This window comes from Ambystoma mexicanum, chromosome 5q (genome assembly GCF_040938575.1).
Source record: "Ambystoma mexicanum isolate Mex_15411 chromosome 5q, UKY_AmexF1_1, whole genome shotgun sequence".
Classification (NCBI taxonomy): Eukaryota; Metazoa; Chordata; class Amphibia; order Caudata; family Ambystomatidae; genus Ambystoma; species Ambystoma mexicanum.
The window spans coordinates 876,200,804-876,219,316 of NC_090933.1; the positions used below are offsets into that span (position 1 = coordinate 876,200,804).

Sequence of the window (18,513 nt, forward strand, 5' to 3'; positions counted from 1 at the left end):
TTGTGATGGGGCGAGGGATTTGGAGAATTCAGCTCCAGTAGTGACTTATGGTGGCAGCTTGTTGGGGGTAGGTGCCACTCTACGGAGCCATGTTCAGGCACAAAGTGGTTGGAGATGTTTTGTTGGTTGAAAAGTAAAATTGTGGTGGCATTGAGGCTGGTACCGAGTATATTGCACGATTACTGTAAACCCGTTGTGTTTGACAATGGCTAATGCTTCGGTTCAGAGCCCAGGTAATGGACTTAAGGTTAAACTCCTGACGTGGAATGTTCGGGGACTAAATAACCAGGCTAAGGTCAAGAAGGTTTCCAACTATGTTGCCAGGCATGCACCCCAGATCCTGATGCTACAGGAAACCCATTCGGTGGGGATAAGTAATGCCCATATATTGCCCAGGTGGGGTCCCATGAGGTTCTACACTGATTATTCATCCCAATCCAGAGGGGTGATCCCCCACATTCATCCAGGCCTTGGGTTCAGGGTGGGTGGTCATAAGGTTGATCCTCAGGGCAGATATGTCATGGTCTGGGGGGAGGTGGCTACTCAACAGATACTTCTGGTCAACACATACGGGCCCAATATCGATGACCCTGCCTTTTACATGGATGTATACCAGATGATTTCGTCACTTGATATCCCGAATGTGCTATGGGGGGGGACTTCAATTTGGCTTTGGATCAGACTCTTGATAGATCCTCGAAGGTGGTTAGAACCCCTAGCAGGGCAGTACTGAATCTGAGACATGTTTTGTCACAAGTGTTGCTGGCTGATGCATGGCGTGAAATTCATCCTGATAGCAGGAGATATACGTTCTATTCCTTGGTGCACGACTCGGAGTCTAGGATTGACTATTGGTTTGTCTCCATGTCTTTGATGGCTGGGGTGGAGGAGTGCGAAATCTTTCCCCGAACATTGTCAGACCATTGCCCAGTGCTGTTGGAACTAGTGTTCCGAAAGGCCCCGTGTCCTGGTAGGAGGTGGAGGATGCCGGGTGGAATGTTGGGAGACCCGGGGACAGTGGAGGAACTTCATGTTGAGATTGCAGGATTTTTTTCTAATAATGTGGGATGAATGGACAAATGCTCAACAGTGTTGGAATCCTTTAAGGTCTGGATAAGGGGGGTTTTGATGTCCAAATTTACGGGTATGCTGAAGGCTGTGCGAACCGAATTGTCCACTATTGAAGGCAAACTAGACGTTCTGGAACAAACATACACCAACACGCAAGACAAAGTAGTATTGGCCGACATACACACACACCTCCAAGAGTTTGATAAGCTCGCCATAAGGGAGGTCCGATACGTGGCGGCCCCTGTACACGTGCGTAGGTACGGGGAAGGTAATAAGGCAGGTAGAACGCTTGCAGACCTACTTAAGCACGATAAGCAACCTACACATATCACAAGTATACGCACAGCTCAGGGAAGGATACTGCTCAGAGATGAAGACATTAATGGGGAATTTATGGAATTTTACAAGGAGTTATATTCCAATTAAGATAAAAAAACACTCGTAGAAATTGAGATATACCTTGAAGCCCTCTCCCTTCCTAAACTTTCTGACGAAGAACGCCTAGCGTTAGATCAACCAGTGACAGAGGAAGAGACTGTAGAAGCAGTCAAAGCATTGGCTTCGGGCAGGGCACCGGGGTCGGACGGGTTGGGTGCCGAATTCTACAAAGAGTTTCACGAGGAACTCGTTCCGATACTGTTGCAGGTATGGGAGGAGGCCCTGGAGTGTGGCAGGCTGCCCCCAACTATGAGAGAAGCTATCATAACCGTACTCCATAAGCCTAGACGACCGCCGCAGGACGTTTCATCCTATAGGCCCCTGTCACTTATTAACCATGATGCTAAAATATTTGCAAAGTTCCTCGCGAATCGGCTTCTGCCAGCGGTCCCTACTTTAGTACATCCTGATCAGAACGGGTTTATTTCTACACGATCTACTGCCCTGAACCTCCGAAGACTCTTTGGTATAATGGCACAGATAGATCCCGCTAAGAGCGCGGTGGCCATATCCCTTGATGCTGAAAAAGCGTTTGATTCTGTCTCATGGGTCTATCTCCTTGCAGTGCTGGAAGCGTTTGGGATGGGGCCTAACTTCATAAAATATGTGAAACTACTGTACACAGATCCTGGGGCTCGTCTCCTGACTAACAGAGCCATTTCCCGGATGTTCCTGTTGGGGAGGGGAACCAGACAGGGATGCCTGTTTTCGCCCTTGCTGTTCATATTAACTATTGAGCCAATAGCAGCTGCGGTCCGCCTCAGACATTCGGATATAGGGATCAAAATGAAGGAATCTACCCAACTAATATTGCTTTATGCGGATGACACTCCGTTATATGTTAAAGAACCTGAACTTAATATAACACCCATTATGGCTGAGGTTGAGGACTTCGTAGAGTACTCTGGGTATGCGATAAACAGAGCCAAATCGGAGATATTTCGACTCACACCGGCCACCCAGTGCCCCACAGGTACAGATGGACTCAAATGGTCTGACGACCGTATCAGATACCTGGGAATTCTTGTCTCCAGTAATAAACTTACATTATATTCGGATAACCACGAAAGTGCCCTGCAAACTTTAACTGCCAAGCTTCAACTGTGGGGGCGTCTCCCGATCTCCTTGGCCGGCCGAGTTGCTATTCTTAAAATGGTTATCCTCCCTAAATTTCTTTATTTATTTGTCAACATCCCTATATGGCCTGGCAGAGCCTTCTTCACCAAACTCAGATCCATGGCGATAACATTTCTTTGGAACGGTAAGACTGCGAGGATAAGCTGGGAAAAATGACAGAACCATATTCTTCGGGAGGTATAGCAACCCCAGATTTCAAACTTTACTACTATGTGGCCCAGGCTCAGTTCGCTAAATATTGGTATAATGATGAGGACAGCACACCCCATGCATGAATAGAAAAATACACTACACATCCCACCAAGATACAATCAGTCATTTTTGATCCACGCTACAAAGACACATGTGAATATAATCCAGTTAGCTGCACAGTCAGGGCATGGGAGGCTATATTCAAAAGGCTTGGATTGGAGGCCCCCTACAACCCCAAGATACCTCTTTGGAACTTTCCGGGGATTCCTCCTACACATGCCACGAGCATACAGGAGTCTTGGGACCTTAACTGTGAAATGAAGCTCGTTGATATGTTTGTCAATGGCATTTTTTTAGACCTGGAATTGCTGTTGAGGGCGTTAGGTGATGGTCCACTGAAAACGTTGCAATATTACCGCATGAGATCTGCATTTCAGCAAAAGTGGCCTCTATTCCCGGATGAACCTCCACTGCATCCATGTGTACAACTGGTGACAGCCAAAAATGGCCTGGGAATTTCTAGGCTATACGCTGAAGTTCAGGCCCATACCCCCACAGTGAATCAGATACGGTAAACGATGGGAGGCAGACTTACAAGTTCCCATCAAGGCGAAGCAATGGGCCAGATATTGTTCACTAACTAAAAAGATCTCACTTAATTCTGGCCTGAGGTTGATCCAATTTAAAATTCTTAATAGATTACATTACACGCCGGCCAGGATCGCTAAATTCGCACTGGGTTCTTCGGATGACTGCCCTAATTGTAATGCCCCTCAGGCGGGTTCCTTTCACATGTACTGGGAATGTCTGGTGGTTAAGGGGTTCTGGAGGGAAGTAGCAGAAGTGGTGGAAGACATAACTCAGGTTCCTCCTGATCAAACCCCCCAGAAATATCTTTTTGGGGACATAGGCAAGCACTCAGAAGAAATCAGAAGACTATTCAACATTTCATGTGCGGTTGCCAAAAAATGTATTTTATTGAAATGGAAGAGCGCCATGCCGCCCAGCATGAACCAATTTTTACAAGAATTGACACATGTTAATTAATCGGAGGAGCAATTTGTTTTGACCCAACCTTCGATGTGCAGACCCAAAGACATATGGGGCCCGTTTAGACTCTACCTGTGCAATATGATTACTGATGATGATTTGTCACCATAATATTGTTATGTGAAACTGCATTGACCACATTTATTTCAGTTGTATCTTTGGAATGTACTGTGCAATGGTGCTGTTGGCCTCTCTGTTACCACTAATAAAAAAGAGTTTAAAAAAAATAGACACTTATTTGGTATCCTCTAAATCACATGTCTAGAACCATACCAGATGATAAATCACGAAGGAGCAGTGTATAAATCAGAACTTCAGATTCCAACAGAAATGGAGAAAAATATACCTATGCCTTACCTATGCAAACCACTTGCCAACCCCTTCAAATCCATGTTCTTATTTGGGAGCCTGCACTTCCTGAGGAATTCCGTCTTCATACTTTGAAATCGTAGGGCCCCCAATCTACACTTTGATGGAAAAAACAATTGGGGTGCCTGTAGGCATACTTGAATTTGAGGCTGTGCAAGCTCCCTAGCCCTGAACAAACATTCCAGCTATCATCCTATAGTTTCAATTTAGCAGCTGTACTACATATTATTGGTGAAAAAGATGAACTAGAAGGTTCACTGGGAATTCTATAGTATACCAGGCTATCATATTTGATCCAAGTGGAGTCATCCATCAATTATCAGAAGTGATACAGAGAGCTTTTCATGACAATGATAGGAGACCATTGGGACCGAACGAGAAGCACACCTTGCATGTACATCTCAAGATCACTTAGGAGACTTCTTATATTTTAGTTAACATTCAATTGAGACAGTGATGAGTGCAAAATATAAATAAGCTTCCCCATTGGCTGACTCTAAACTAAAGAGACAGTCAGAAGCCAAAATTCCACAAATCATTTGGAATGCCTCCTCCACAAAAGAGTTTGGTGGATGAACATACATCTTGGCCTGGGATGGAATACATTGGTTTCGTTTAATTCCACATATTGGGATATTTTACAGATTGCGATGTAAATCCAAGATGGAGACACCTGCAAGAATCAGGATTAGGAAAACGTGTATTTATGCATCATTGTGGTTTCCTTCTTAAAAACCCATTTTATTGTTTAATTAAGTTGATACAAGTACATCACACTTTACCCATATCTCTGAAAGAAGCCTTACTTGGTGCACTTGGGTCATGGCGAGGCTTGCAGACTGGAGACTCTTTGCAGACATTTTCATTAGCGTTAGACATGCAGATGTTTTTGAATGGGATGGTGAAGGGTTTTGTGGATGTCTGTGAGCACGAAGTGGGAGAGGTAATGCTGCTGGCATGGAAACATTTTCCGCTGCTATAATCTTCTGCAGAAATCTTGCCCATCACTTCAATCTCCTTGCCACCAATCACTAGAGTTTGACCATCATCCAGACATTCCAAGTCTTTAGATTTATAACCAGTGCCTAGAAATAAGAACAAGTGATATTTTAGAAGACGTACATCAGCCTTTGATTTTCATACTGAAGAGCCAATATTGCTAATATAAAAGTAAAAAAAGCGTTGGCCTGTACAAAGGGTTAATCTACAACTAGCAAATGTCATCACTGTTATTGGAATGAGATATAAGTACTGTCTTTCTTTGCTATTTTATCAAATCTTCAATACAGTAAGCCTTGTGAGACAGTTTTCCCCATCCCTCGCCCACACAAGACAAAATAACTCAAGGAATAAAGTGTAGACTTAAAGGGATAGTCCAGTAAAAAAAAATATTTTAAAAATAGATAGGCAACATTAAAAAAATACTAGCACTTTTTTTTTTAAAACTTCCTATGTAAAATTTTGAACTATTCAAGCTCAAAATTCGCAAAAGCAAGCACATGGGCGCATCCATTTTGTGAAATGGATGCCCGCCTGTGCTGGCTTTTGCTTTCGCGGCACTAATGAAGGAAAAGCCAGCCAGCTGTAGTAAACAAAAGCTACCGCTGGGTGGCTTTTCCTTCATTGGTGCTGTACGCGGAGGACGGGGACCGGAGACCAGAGCAGGAAAGCTGCAGCTGAATCTCGGTAAGTGCTATTTATTTAAAAAAAAAAATAAGCACTAGCTGTGGTTTTTTTTCTAAGTTTTCTGGGCTGGAGGAGCCCGGAAAACTTAGAAATAAAACCGCAGCTTTAAAAACGTTGTATTTATGTTTGCGGTCACCTTTGAAGTGACCGCAAACATAAACACAACGTTGCGTTTGAAAACGCTGCGGTTTTTCTTTCCAAGTTTCTCAGGCTCCTCCGGCTCGGAGGAGCCTGAGAAGCTCGGAAAGAAAAACCGCAGCGTTTTCAAACACAACCGTGTTGTGTTTCTGCCTGCTGTGGCTATCACTTTGGGTCTCCGGTGCTCCCCTAGGGGAGCACCGGAGACCCAAAGTGAAAGCCAAGGCAGGCAGAAACACAACGCGGTTGTGTTTCTGCCTAAATCTGCTTTCCCATTTGGGGCTCTCGGGAGCCGAGAGCCCTAAATGGGAAGGCAGATTTAGGCATAAACACTGCAGCATTTAGCATTTCCCATTTGGGGCTCTCGGGCCCCCCCTGGGGAGCCCGAGAGCCCCAAATGGGAAATCAGCTGTAGGTGTCCTTCACCCCGCAGAACACCATGAAAATGCTTTGAAAAAAAAGCAGCAAAACTGAAAAAAGCGACACATTTAGTTGGGCTTTCTACCCTTTTTCTACACAATAACTACAACATTTGATGAAGCAGCTGTGTCATACAAGGTGCACTCGATTCCTGCAGAGCTGAGAATATAGAGGAGTACCATTTAATGGGGAATAGCTGTCCCTCTTTTGCTCTACAGAAATTGCAGCATGTTTGGCATTAGTAGAGAAAAAACGAAACCCCAGAACTTCTGTGGAAATGGACTATATACATATATGCATATATTTATTATGTTAAGAAGTATATTATTACTGTTAAGTAGATGGCATCTTGGGTCAAGTAATAGAGTAGTTGGGGTTGACAACTTAAATCGAATATAGCCTTGAAACTATCACATGGTCCCAACTGTCATCTCCTATTGGCCTATCCGACTCTGCCCACTGAACTTGGCATCTTCCACAGCAACAAACTTTCTGTTCTACTTGTGCAATTTGATCATAGTACATCTTATACGTCTTAGCTAAACCTACGGTTTCTGCCTCCTCGTATCGTATTTGAGTGCTTTACTCTCCTACCGTATGCCTTATTGAATTGTGAATTGTATTGTACCTGTTGTGCTGTGTTTCACAATAGCTGTTTCCTATTGTATGCCACATCGAATTATACCTGCTGTGTCGGTATCGAACTATACCTGCTGTATGACATATTGATGTATGACATCAATATGTCATACAGTCGGATAAGGCTATTGTAGACAATAGCCTTATCCGACTGTATGACATATTGATACCTATTTGTGCCTCACAATAGCTGTGCTACATATCGATTCTCACCTAACTTACTACAACCATAGCGTTTCACTCCTGCTATGCCGCATATTGTATCCAAGATCCGTGCCCCATATTACTATGTACTCAATAGCATACGGCACCTGATTTAGTTGTGTGCCTCTATGATTGCATCTGATAGCATAACCCACCTGATTTAGCAGTGCCCTGATAACTGCCTCTATGCATCATAGCTGTATGCCTTGCTCCCCCTTCCACTACTAGACTTTGGCCCATTTGACATATAGTCAGCTACTCCACACATCACCTGTACTGGCCACCCTAATTGATCTTCCACATGCCTAGATCCTTACTCATTATGTACATGCCTTTAATAATATGTTGTACACTCCCTATACTCTACAAAACACTATTATTCTCTACCTGGACACTCCCCAGTATCAACAGTGTCTCATCCATCCAGCCCACCATCATGACCAAATTCGGGCCTACTATGCTGTGCCCTGTACAGACCATAAAGTCTAGCTCACCATCATCAGGGCCCATGCCCTCTACCACGTTACCCACCAACCCTTATCTGAACTCTCCTGCCTTATGGCTGGACCACTTTGCCACCAAACCCACCCCTAATCAACCCTGTGCCTTGCATATCAGGAACCTCAGACTAGGCTCCAGATTTTCTCGTGCAGTCCGTCGACCACACCCTCTTACCACGTTGGTAAAACCGCTCGAAACTCATGGCTATCACACACATAGACCTAAGTCACCTGGTATGAAAAAGATCACAGCTAAAGTTCCTTCGAACTATAACAATATCGATTCTTCCCCTGCCAAAGATACCATGATTAAGGGGGCGTCCTTGTCAATGCCAGGTCCCTCCCTGCCCATGCCCTGGACATTGCAGACTTCATTGCAGCCCAAGACTTAGATTTCCTAGCCATTACGGAGACTTGGTTACACGCAGCTGCCGGTCCACTACTTTCCCTCGCTATCCCCAATGGGTACTCCATCACGAAATGGGACCGAAATACTAGCCAGGGGCGTTGCCCTCATTTTTAAAAGCCCTCTTGATCTCAGACTCATCCCCAATCAGCACATTCATTCCCTCAGCAGAGTCACTGTCTGTCAAAATGCCTATCTCACCTAACCAAACAATCACCATGTACCTCATCTATAGGCCACCAGTACCCATTTCTACCTTTGCACATGACATCACCTCCCTTCTAGCAACCAACACCAAGCCTAATTCACAAATTATTTTACTAGGGGATTTCAATCTCGGTTTCCAAGATCCAAATGACCACAATGCTTGGGACATTGCCAGTACACTAACTGATCTGGGTTTCTCCCATCACATTCAGGAATCCACCCACAACAAGGGGAGAACCCTTGACTGGTTGGTCAACCTGAATTGCAATATCAACATAATGGCTAATACACCCTGCGCCTGATTAGATCATCACATGATCACCTTTAACATCAAAGTCAATAACCAAAACACTAAGCAGAACATTGCTCCATCCACCAGTACTAGAAACAAAAGGGACATCATCAAGGAGAAACTGCTCCCACATATCCTACCAATACTTAACGAGGCCTCTGTGTCGCGTGCAGACCCGACAGCCCTAGTCGATACCTTCAATCAAACCATACGTAAAGCCATGAACATCATTGCCCCAATTAAACTACGGAAACCCAAACCTTGTGCACACCTCAACATGTGGTACACTCCACACCTGAGATCACTACGCAAGGAAAAGTGAACTGCTGAGGCACGAGGGAAAAGTCTTCCATCAGACGTGAATAAGGGCAGCCTTATCCTAGCATCCCTGAATTACAAGGAGGCAATCCTCCAAGCCAAAAAAGACACATATGACAAGTGAATTCTGCAATCAGAATCCAACACCAAGGAGCTATTTAAGACACTTAAAGAACTGGAAACACCTTCAGCCCCCCCAGACACCTGTGACAAAGACAGTTGGTCAAGTGGCACAGCGAGTAGAGTGCTTGCTTTGACATCCGTGCAGAGCCTGCTAACGCAGGTTTGAATCCCGGCAGGGCCAAACTCAGCCTTTCATCCTTCCGAGGTCGATAAATGAGCACCACACACCGTGGGTAATAATAAGCAGCGCTCAGATACCCGAGGGTTCGTAGCGCTATATAAATGCTAAATTATTATTATTATTATTATTATTATTATTATTATTAATATACAAAAAGCACTTCGACAAAATCTCCACATTACAAACCAAAATCAATGCTAAAATAAATACTGACAAACCCTCAGCACATTATTCCCATAGGAATAACAGCCACTCCTCCTCTCACCCATCAACCCTTTAGCTTTTCGCCTTTATCTATTCAAGAGGTAGAAAACATCATTAGTAAACTCAAACCCTCCAACTGCCAGGGTGAACATGTCCAGCTCCTATCATTAAGAAGTCTACTCATGAATTAGCACCCTTTATTACCACCCTCATAAACTTATTTAACACAGGCATCGTTCCGGACAACCTAAAGGACGCGTGGGTTATCCCTCTACTCAAAAAACCTTCCTTGAACCCGAGCACCCCATCTAATTGCAGGCCCATCACACCGTCCCTGGACCGTGCTGCCTATCTTCAGATCCAGGATTATTTAGAATCAAACAAACTCCTCAGCCTCAGACAATCAGGCTTCTGACCGAAGCAAGGAACGGAAACTGCCCTTATCGACTTAAAAACTCAAATCGATGTTCTTAGAGATAACGGCAAGCTAGCCCTCTTATTGACCAGTTGACCAGTCAACGAAACTTAAGTAAGTTACAGGTTACCCAAAATAACGCCATTAGGGCTGCCCTTAATATCCCCAGAATTTAGCATATCTCCGATACCAGACGCAGCTTACACTGGACTGGCTTTCGGTCTCCCAAAGAATATCCCTTAAAACTCTCGCTCTCACTCTCAAATGTTTGGCCAACCAGGCTCCAAAACATCTGGCAAACTGCTTTACACCTCTCACTTCCTCACGGCCACAGAGAGCAGCCCAAGCTCACTGTCTTTCAGTACCTAGGTTTAAACTTCAGAAAGCAGGGGGGGCCAGTTTCCCAGTGCTCGCCACCAAACTGTGGAACTCGCTACCGAATCTTCTCAGATCTGAACCTTCCTTTCACCCTTTCAAGAGCAAAGCCAATATGTGACTCAGAGCGCAGGACTGCCGTAACATCCATCTGCCTCTTGGACACTGAACAACCTACGCTGCCTGTCCAATGCTCTGCATCGCAAAGCCTTAACATTCGGACTAATTCCGTTGTAAATAACCTGTAAACATCTTGTAAATATCTTGGAAATATTGTGTAAATATCTTCTAAGTATTTTTGAATGATTTGTTGATGTCTGATTAATACAATGTCTCTGTAACCTAAGAAATGCACCCAGATGCCTTTGGGCCAGGCGCATTATACAAATAAATAAAATACAAACAGCCAACAATCAACTCGAAGCTCACAAACTCACCGAAAGATATTCCTTTTTTGGGTTTTTGGATATCACCATGAAAATCGGACTATTTCACAAACCAACCAATTGTCCCAACCACTACACCAGGGTGCAAGTTCCCGCTTCAAGCACACAAAACATGCGTGCATGCCATGAGAACATAAGTAACCCCAAGCATGTTTTGGCTTCATTGGACGTCATCAGTCATCAGAGTTTGTATGACCCTGCCCTCACCCGTGACTGAGCTCTCACTGTTCTCAATATGCTGAGTAATTGTATTTTTGCTTCTTGTAACCACAATACTGTAAAATACTCTTGCATCGTAATTCTGCTACACTGACTGTAACCGGTAGCAATGTATTTTCCTTGTAACTAAGAAACATTCTTGTAACAGCGCCTCAATGGCTCTGGGCTGCCAGTGCGGTTTATAAATTTAAAAAATAAAAATAAAATCAGTGAGCTGCGGCTTGAGTGTCTAGTCCCAGCAAGCTCGGGATCCACTTTTGGGCATACCGGTCCCACTCACGAGGACATATGCACTACTGATGGGTGATACCTGAAAGGTTTAGATCTAATCAGAACCACAAGCATTGCTCTGCGCACCCCTACAGACCATGTGTCCCTTCTCTGCCTTTGGGTGGCACCGTCTTTAGACCTGCAGGCCTGGTTAATCATCACCAGAGATGACCCAGAATCAGTATTTAATCTTCCACTGCACAAATCTGCATTTCCAGAAACAAGGACTACCATTCCCATAATTCACCTGCAAGATATCTGGACAACCTAGCAGCCCAATCAAGAAACTCTCCTGGAATGAATTTCATGCACACTGGCTTCAGAGTGACTGCAAGGGGACATGCACATTTCAATGGATGCAGCACTAAAACACTGTGGTAATTACTCTGCTTTTGTTTCTATACAGGTTGGCAGCACCAGTTCCTCTCCCAAAGTCCATGCCATGGATTTCCATTAGCCACACCTGTGATTGCTTGTGTCCAGCCCAATCATACAGCTCTGTCCTGGCTTTCCTCCCCACTAGCACTGCTCATTGGCACAAACTTGGAAGAGATCAGAGGGCCCACAAATTTCAGTGTGGTTGGGGAAAGTATGGAACATATGGGCTGTGCAAAAAAAAGATTTTGCTTGCCAGAACAGCAAAACCTAAAAATATAACATTTGGGAACCATTAATCAACTTCTGCCAAAACACCATGAGGCCGATTCATGGAATAATTAGCGCGGCGCAAGTGGGCAAAAACGTGCGAATCGCAGTGGAATAGCGAAAATCGCAGTGAACGTGCGAAAATCGCACGAAAAGCAGCGCACGTCGATTCATGGAAGGCCGTGCGCGAGAAAACCAGCGGATGTGCGAAAAAAAAGTGCGCGGCGCACGTTGGCGCACGTTGGCGCACAGGCCATCTAACAGCGTGCGCCAGGTCACAGCGAAAATCGCACAGGCCACAGCGAAATTCGCACATAGCGCGGCGCACGCAATAAAAGTAGGCGGAACACGGGCGTAACACTCGGAATGGGGAACAACTTGCCAAAACGTGGGCGTCACGGGGGAAGTACAGGGCACAAGTGCGCGGAACGCCCACACGCTCGCCTACAACACGTATTCATGGAATAGAATAGGGGAAAAAAGCGCACGCTCAAACCAGCGCACAGGCACAAACACGACCGCCACAAGAAAGGAGGCGGTAGCGTCTCTGCGGCTGTAAGAAATGTGCGCCAAAAGGTGCGCCAACAAATAGCACCTATATACTGCCATGATGAATGTCCCATACTGTGGCCCTCCAGGAAAAATGACGTGCAAAGGGGTACCCACAAACACGGACACCCGCTGACAAAAAATACGTGTGCATGTATACCGGGGTGCGCGGGAAGTGTCACACGCGATTTGCAGGGTACGTGCATCACAGGGGTTCGCGTGAAGTTATTCACACGATCGGGCCTGGGGGAGCGGGCTACGTGTATTACAGGGGTTCGCGTGAAGTTCCTCACGCGATCGGGCCTGGGGGAGCGGGCTACGTGTATTACAGGGGTTCGCGTGAAGTTCCTCACACGATCGGGCCTGGGGGAGCGGGCTACGTGTATTTCAGGGGTTCGCGTGAAGTTCCTCACGCGATCGGGCCTGGGGGAGCGGGCTACGTGTATTTCAGGGGTTCGCGTGAAGTTCCACACGCGATCGGGCCTGGGGGAGCGTGCTACGTGTATTTCAGGGGTTCGCGTGAAGTTTCACACGCGAATAGCCTGGGCGCGTGAATTTGAGGGGTGCGCGGGAAGTTCCACACGCGATCGGGCCTGGGGGAGCGGGCTACGTGTATTACAGGGGTTCGCGTGAAGTTTCACACGCGAATAGCCTGGGCGCGTGAATTTGAGGGGTGCGCGGGAAGTTCCACACGCGATCGGGCCTGGGGGAGCGGGCTACGTGTATTACAGGGGTTCGCGTGAAGTTCCTCACGCGATCGGGCCTGGGGGAGCGGGCTACGTGTATTTCAGGGGTTCGCGTGAAGTTTCACACGCGAATAGCCTGGGCGCGTGAATTTGAGGGGTGCGCGGGAAGTTCCTCACGCGATCGGGCCTGGGGGAGCGGGCTACGTGTATTACAGGGGTTCGCGGGAAGTTCCACACGCGAATAGCCTGGGCGCGTGTATTTCAGGGGTTCGCGGGAAGTTCCACACGCGAATAGCCTGGGCGCGTGTATTTCAGGGGTTCGCGTGAAGTTCCACACGCGATCGGGCCTGGGGGAGCGTGCTACGTGTATTTCAGGGGTTCGCGTGAAGTTTCACACGCGAATAGCCTGGGCGCGTGAATTTGAAGGGTGCGCGGGAAGTTCCACACGCGATCGGGCCTGGGGGAGCGGGCTACGTGTATTACAGGGGTTCGCGTGAAGTTTCACACGCGAATAGCCTGGGCGCGTGAATTTGAGGGGTGCGCGGGAAGTTCCACACGCGATCGGGCCTGGGGGAGCGGGCTACGTGTATTACAGGGGTTCGCGTGAAGTTCCTCACGCGATCGGGCCTGGGGGAGCGGGCTACGTGTATTTCAGGGGTTCGCGTGAAGTTTCACACGCGAATAGCCTGGGCGCGTGAATTTGAGGGGTGCGCGGGAAGTTCCTCACGCGATCGGGCCTGGGGGAGCGGGCTACGTGTATTACAGGGGTTCGCGGGAAGTTCCACACGCGAATAGCCTGGGCGCGTGTATTTCAGGGGTTCGCGGGAAGTTCCACACGCGAATAGCCTGGGCTCGTGTATTTCAGGGGTGCGCGGGAAGTTCCACACGCGAATAGGCTGGGCGCGTGTATTTCAGGGGTGCGCGGGAAGTTCCACACGCGAATAGGCTGGGCGCGTGTATTTCAGGGGTTCGCGGGAAGTTCCACACGCGAATAGCCTGGGCGCGTGAATTTGAGGGGTGCGCGTGAAGTTCCACACGCGAATAGCCTGGGCGCGTGTATTTCAGGGGTGCGCGGGGAGTTCCACACGCGAATAGCCTGGGCCCGTGTATTTCAGGGGTGCGCGGGAAGTTCCACACGCGAATAGCCTGGGCGCGTGTATTTCAGGGGTGCGCGGGAAGTTTTACACGCGAATAGCCTGGGCGCGTGTATTTCAGGGGTGCGCGGGAAGTTTTACACGCGAATAGCCTGGGCGCGTGTATTTCAGGGGTGCGCGGGAAGTTTTACACGCGAATAGCCTGGGCGCGTGTATTTCAGGGGTGCGCGGGAAGTTTTACACGCGATTTCTGCACGGTACGTGTATTTCAGGGGTGCCGGGGAGTCCCACATGTGATTTGACAGTGTGGGTCCTCCCAGGTGTACCCTGTACACCCTCCACGGCCCCTGCAGGCAGCCCACACCACAGGGGACTACCCTGCATCCCTGGTCATGTCCCGCAGGCAGCCCACCCAACATGGGCATGCCCCCCAGCAAAGGCACATGTCTCCTTGAACACCAACACATGTCCCCTTGCACCCCCACCCCCCAGCACTGTGGGGCACCTGCCAGTAGGCCCCCACCCATGTCCAACTCATGTCTCCCACCACCCCCACCCCCCAGCACTGTGGGGCACCTGCCAGTAGGCCCCCACCCATGTCCAACTCATGTCTCCCACCACCCCCACCCCCCAGCACTGTGGGGCACCTGCCAGCAGGCCCCCACCCATGTCCAACTCATGTCTCCCACCACCCCCACCCCCCAGCCACCAGGGTCACCCTCCACCAGGGCCCCACTCATGTCTCCCACCACCCCCACCCCCCAGCACTGTGGGGCACCTGCCAGTAGGCCCCCACCCATGTCCAACTCATGTCTCCCACCACCCCCACCCCCCAGCACTGTGGGGCACCTGCCAGCAGGCCCCCACCCATGTCCAACTCATGTCTCCCACCACCCCCACACCCCAGCACTGTGGGGCACCTGCCAGCAGGCCCCCACCCATGTCCAACTCATGTCTCCCACCACCCCCACCCCCCAGCCACCAGGGTCACCCTCCACCAGGGCCCCACCCATGTCTCCCACCACCCCCACCCCCCAGCAGTGCAGGGTCACCCTCCACCAGGGCCCCACTCATGTCTCCCACCACCCCCACCCCCCAGCACTGTGGGGCACCTGCCAGCAGGCCCCCACCCATGTCCAACTCATGTCTCCCACCACCCCCACACCCCAGCAGTGCAGGGTCACCCTCCACCAGGCCCCCACTCATGTCTACCACCACCCCCACCCCCCAGCCACCAGGGTCACCCTCCACCAGGCCCCCACTCATGTCCCCTATCACCCCCACCCCCCAGCCACCAGGGTCAACCTCCACCAGGCCCCCACTCATGTCTCCCATCACCCCCACACCCCAGCAGTGCAGGGTCACCCTTCACCAGGCCCCCACTCATGTCTCCCACCACCCCCACCCCCCAGCAGTGCAGGCTCAACCTCCACCAGGCCCCCACTCATGTCCCCCTGCACCCCCACCCCCCTGCCACCATGTGCAGCCCCCACCAGGTCCTCACAATCCCCAATCATGTGCGTAATGGTCATCCTCCACAGCCAAAAAGACCTACCAAGTAACCCATTCACCCACATGGAAATGGAAATCACATGTTACACCCCCAATGTACATGAAGCAAATGAACCCATGTCCGTCACACACATATTTTCAAATTGAATGGGAAAACACACAACATGACATGCATGAAACCAATGAGATGAAACCACACAGTGAACAATGGAAAAAAAAATGTATTGAAAAAAATACAAATGCCAAAGAAAGAAAACTAACTACAATGTAAATGTGAAAAAATAAGCTGCATGTCCGCATAAAAACACAAAACTAGAAAATCAAATCAAAAAAATTATGTCCAAAGTGAAATGTAAAAACTCTCCATGCAACAAAGAACTATGTACAAAAATAACAAGGGTCCATCATCACAACTGAACTAAGGAAACCTCCTAAAAAACCTACCTAAATATCAACTATATACAAAAAGTGGAGCAGTGTCCGTCGACTCCAAATAATAATAAGAACGAAAGGAAACCTAAAACTAAAGAACTATATACAAAGGCGGCGGGCAAGTCCAGCGGCTCACTCTGTGGTGTTCCGGGCCAGGGCATCATCGAACTCCTGTTCGATGTCCCGGAGGCGGTCCAGTTCCATGGCCCCGAGGGTCCGCAGGGACGACGCCGTGTCCTCCTCCAACCCCCTGCGGATTGCCTCGAGGCACTCGGCCCGCCTCAGGGCCCTCCGCATGGAGTTCTCCGCCCTGACCATTGTGAGCCGCGCCTCTTCCGCCCGCCGCCGCTCCGCACCTATGGCGTGGCCCAACCGCTGCCACACGGAAGACACTCTCTGTCCTGGGTCCTCCTGCCCTCCGGCCGATGCCTGCCCCTCCGATGTCGAAGGCCCCGAGCCTTCATGGCTCCCACCATCTTGCTGCTGCTGCTGCTCTGCCTCTGCCCGTGCACTGCCTCCTGCTGCCTGCACATCCTCCGCCGGCTGGGGTGCACCTGTTGATGTGGCCACCCCTGCTGGACGTCCGACTCCCGACTGTGGCAGGGATGCCTCCTCCACCAGCCTGGCCGCACTGTCAGAGGCAGCTCCACAGGGCACCCAGGTGACTGATGGGTGGGAAGATGGCACAGAGGACGACTGGCGCGTAGGGGGTCCAGTTGAGGAGGGGGTCGGAGCAAGCCCCATCAGACAGCGGAATCCAGCCTGGGTGACCTGTCCCAGCAGGCTGACGTGGTCAACGAGCCATTCGAGATGACGTGCAGTCTCTCCATGAAAAGACTGCAGGTCACCTCGCATGGCCCGTTGACGCAACGCCACGCCAGCCAGGACAGGCTCAACCCGGTCCTGGATGGCCACGTCCGCAGGCAGAGGAAGGCCAGTTGACGTCAGCTCATCCCCTGCCTGAAAACGGGTCTGGACGTAGGCATCCCTGCTGGTGCAAGATGATGCAGGGACAGGATCGGGGACAGGATTGCACACAGGCACCTCCGCGGCCGCCTGTGCTGCCTCCTGTCCCTGGTCCTGCACTGCACCACTAGCACCAGTGGGATCCCCACCTCCAGACCCCGTCTCTGGTGCTTGCGCGGCCCCCTCCTCCACCAAACCCCCCACCAACCTGGATGACTCTGTGCCATCTTCCCCTGTTGGGCCCTGTGGGGTCCCAGCTGCCCCTTCTGCTGCCGAGGAGTCCAACTGCAACCTCCGCCTCTTGGACCTCCCCCCGGCAGCTGCGGCCTGGGACGCGGCACCGGACTCCTCACTCCCCGACGAGATGACAACACGGGAGGGGAGCCGGGCCTTGCGTCTCCGGCTGGCGGTCGGATCCCCGCCGCTGTGCTCCACAGCACCTTCTCCGCCCTCTTCATCAGTTGACGCTGCAGACAGGGAGAAACAAAACACAGGCATCAGGGCACTGTACAATGGACACATACACGCATGACAGTTGCACATGAGTGGCATTGGCAAACCTCAGACATGTCATCACAATCCCCAACACACATGTCATTGCAACTGGCACACATGAGCCATACCACAGCCATATCGCAACTGCCACCACCATCCCTACACATACAACAGCATCAGCAGCCAAAGGGGAGCCATACATCACATGCAACACAGGAAGTGCACCACACATGTACACACACCACCACACTTGCATGCATGTCTACACCTCTGCCAAGTGTCGCACTGTTCAGACGGGCATCCATGTCACATCTGCCAATCAGGCTTCCACATACCGCTGTCACATGCATCCATGTAGCATCACTGTTGCACCTTTGACAAATACACACACATGCACATGTACACAGTGCTCATACATGCAGCCGAAAACAACATACATGCCTGACATCACGGACATGTCTACTTACATACACATTCATCCAAACATGTGTGCACGCACAACTGCATTTGCCATGCAAGCCCACACACACAAGCACCATCCATGTCTCACACATTACAGCCCTCGCATGTGTCAGCCCCACGGCCCTGTACACCCCCACCCATACTCCACCCCATACAAACAGATGTGCAACCGGCACAATGGGGAATGATCACCACACGCCCTGCTCACAACCAGGATGCATGTACACTCACCGCTCGACTCCAGACGGCTCTGCTTCTCTAGGACCTGGACGTGGAGCGCTGGGGATATGCGTTCCAGGACCCCCATCTGTTCTTCCGACAAGTGGCCCCGGCGCCCCTTGGCATCCGCTGCCTTCAAGAGGCGCCGGGCCT

The 18,513-nt window shown here is 49.7% G+C and overlaps 1 protein-coding gene across 3 annotated transcripts in view; it reads right to left on the minus strand.

Moving 5' to 3' along the window:
- RAD54B (RAD54 homolog B) overlaps positions 1 to 18,513 on the minus strand; it is a 1,336,679-nt gene that overhangs the window by 516,388 nt on the left and 801,778 nt on the right. For all 3 annotated transcript variants that reach the window (XM_069621363.1, XM_069621365.1, XM_069621364.1), the window contains one exon: positions 5,064 to 5,342. In XM_069621363.1, coding sequence (XP_069477464.1) covers positions 5,064 to 5,342 — 279 coding nt within the window. The remainder of the gene's footprint in view (positions 1 to 5,063; positions 5,343 to 18,513) is intronic.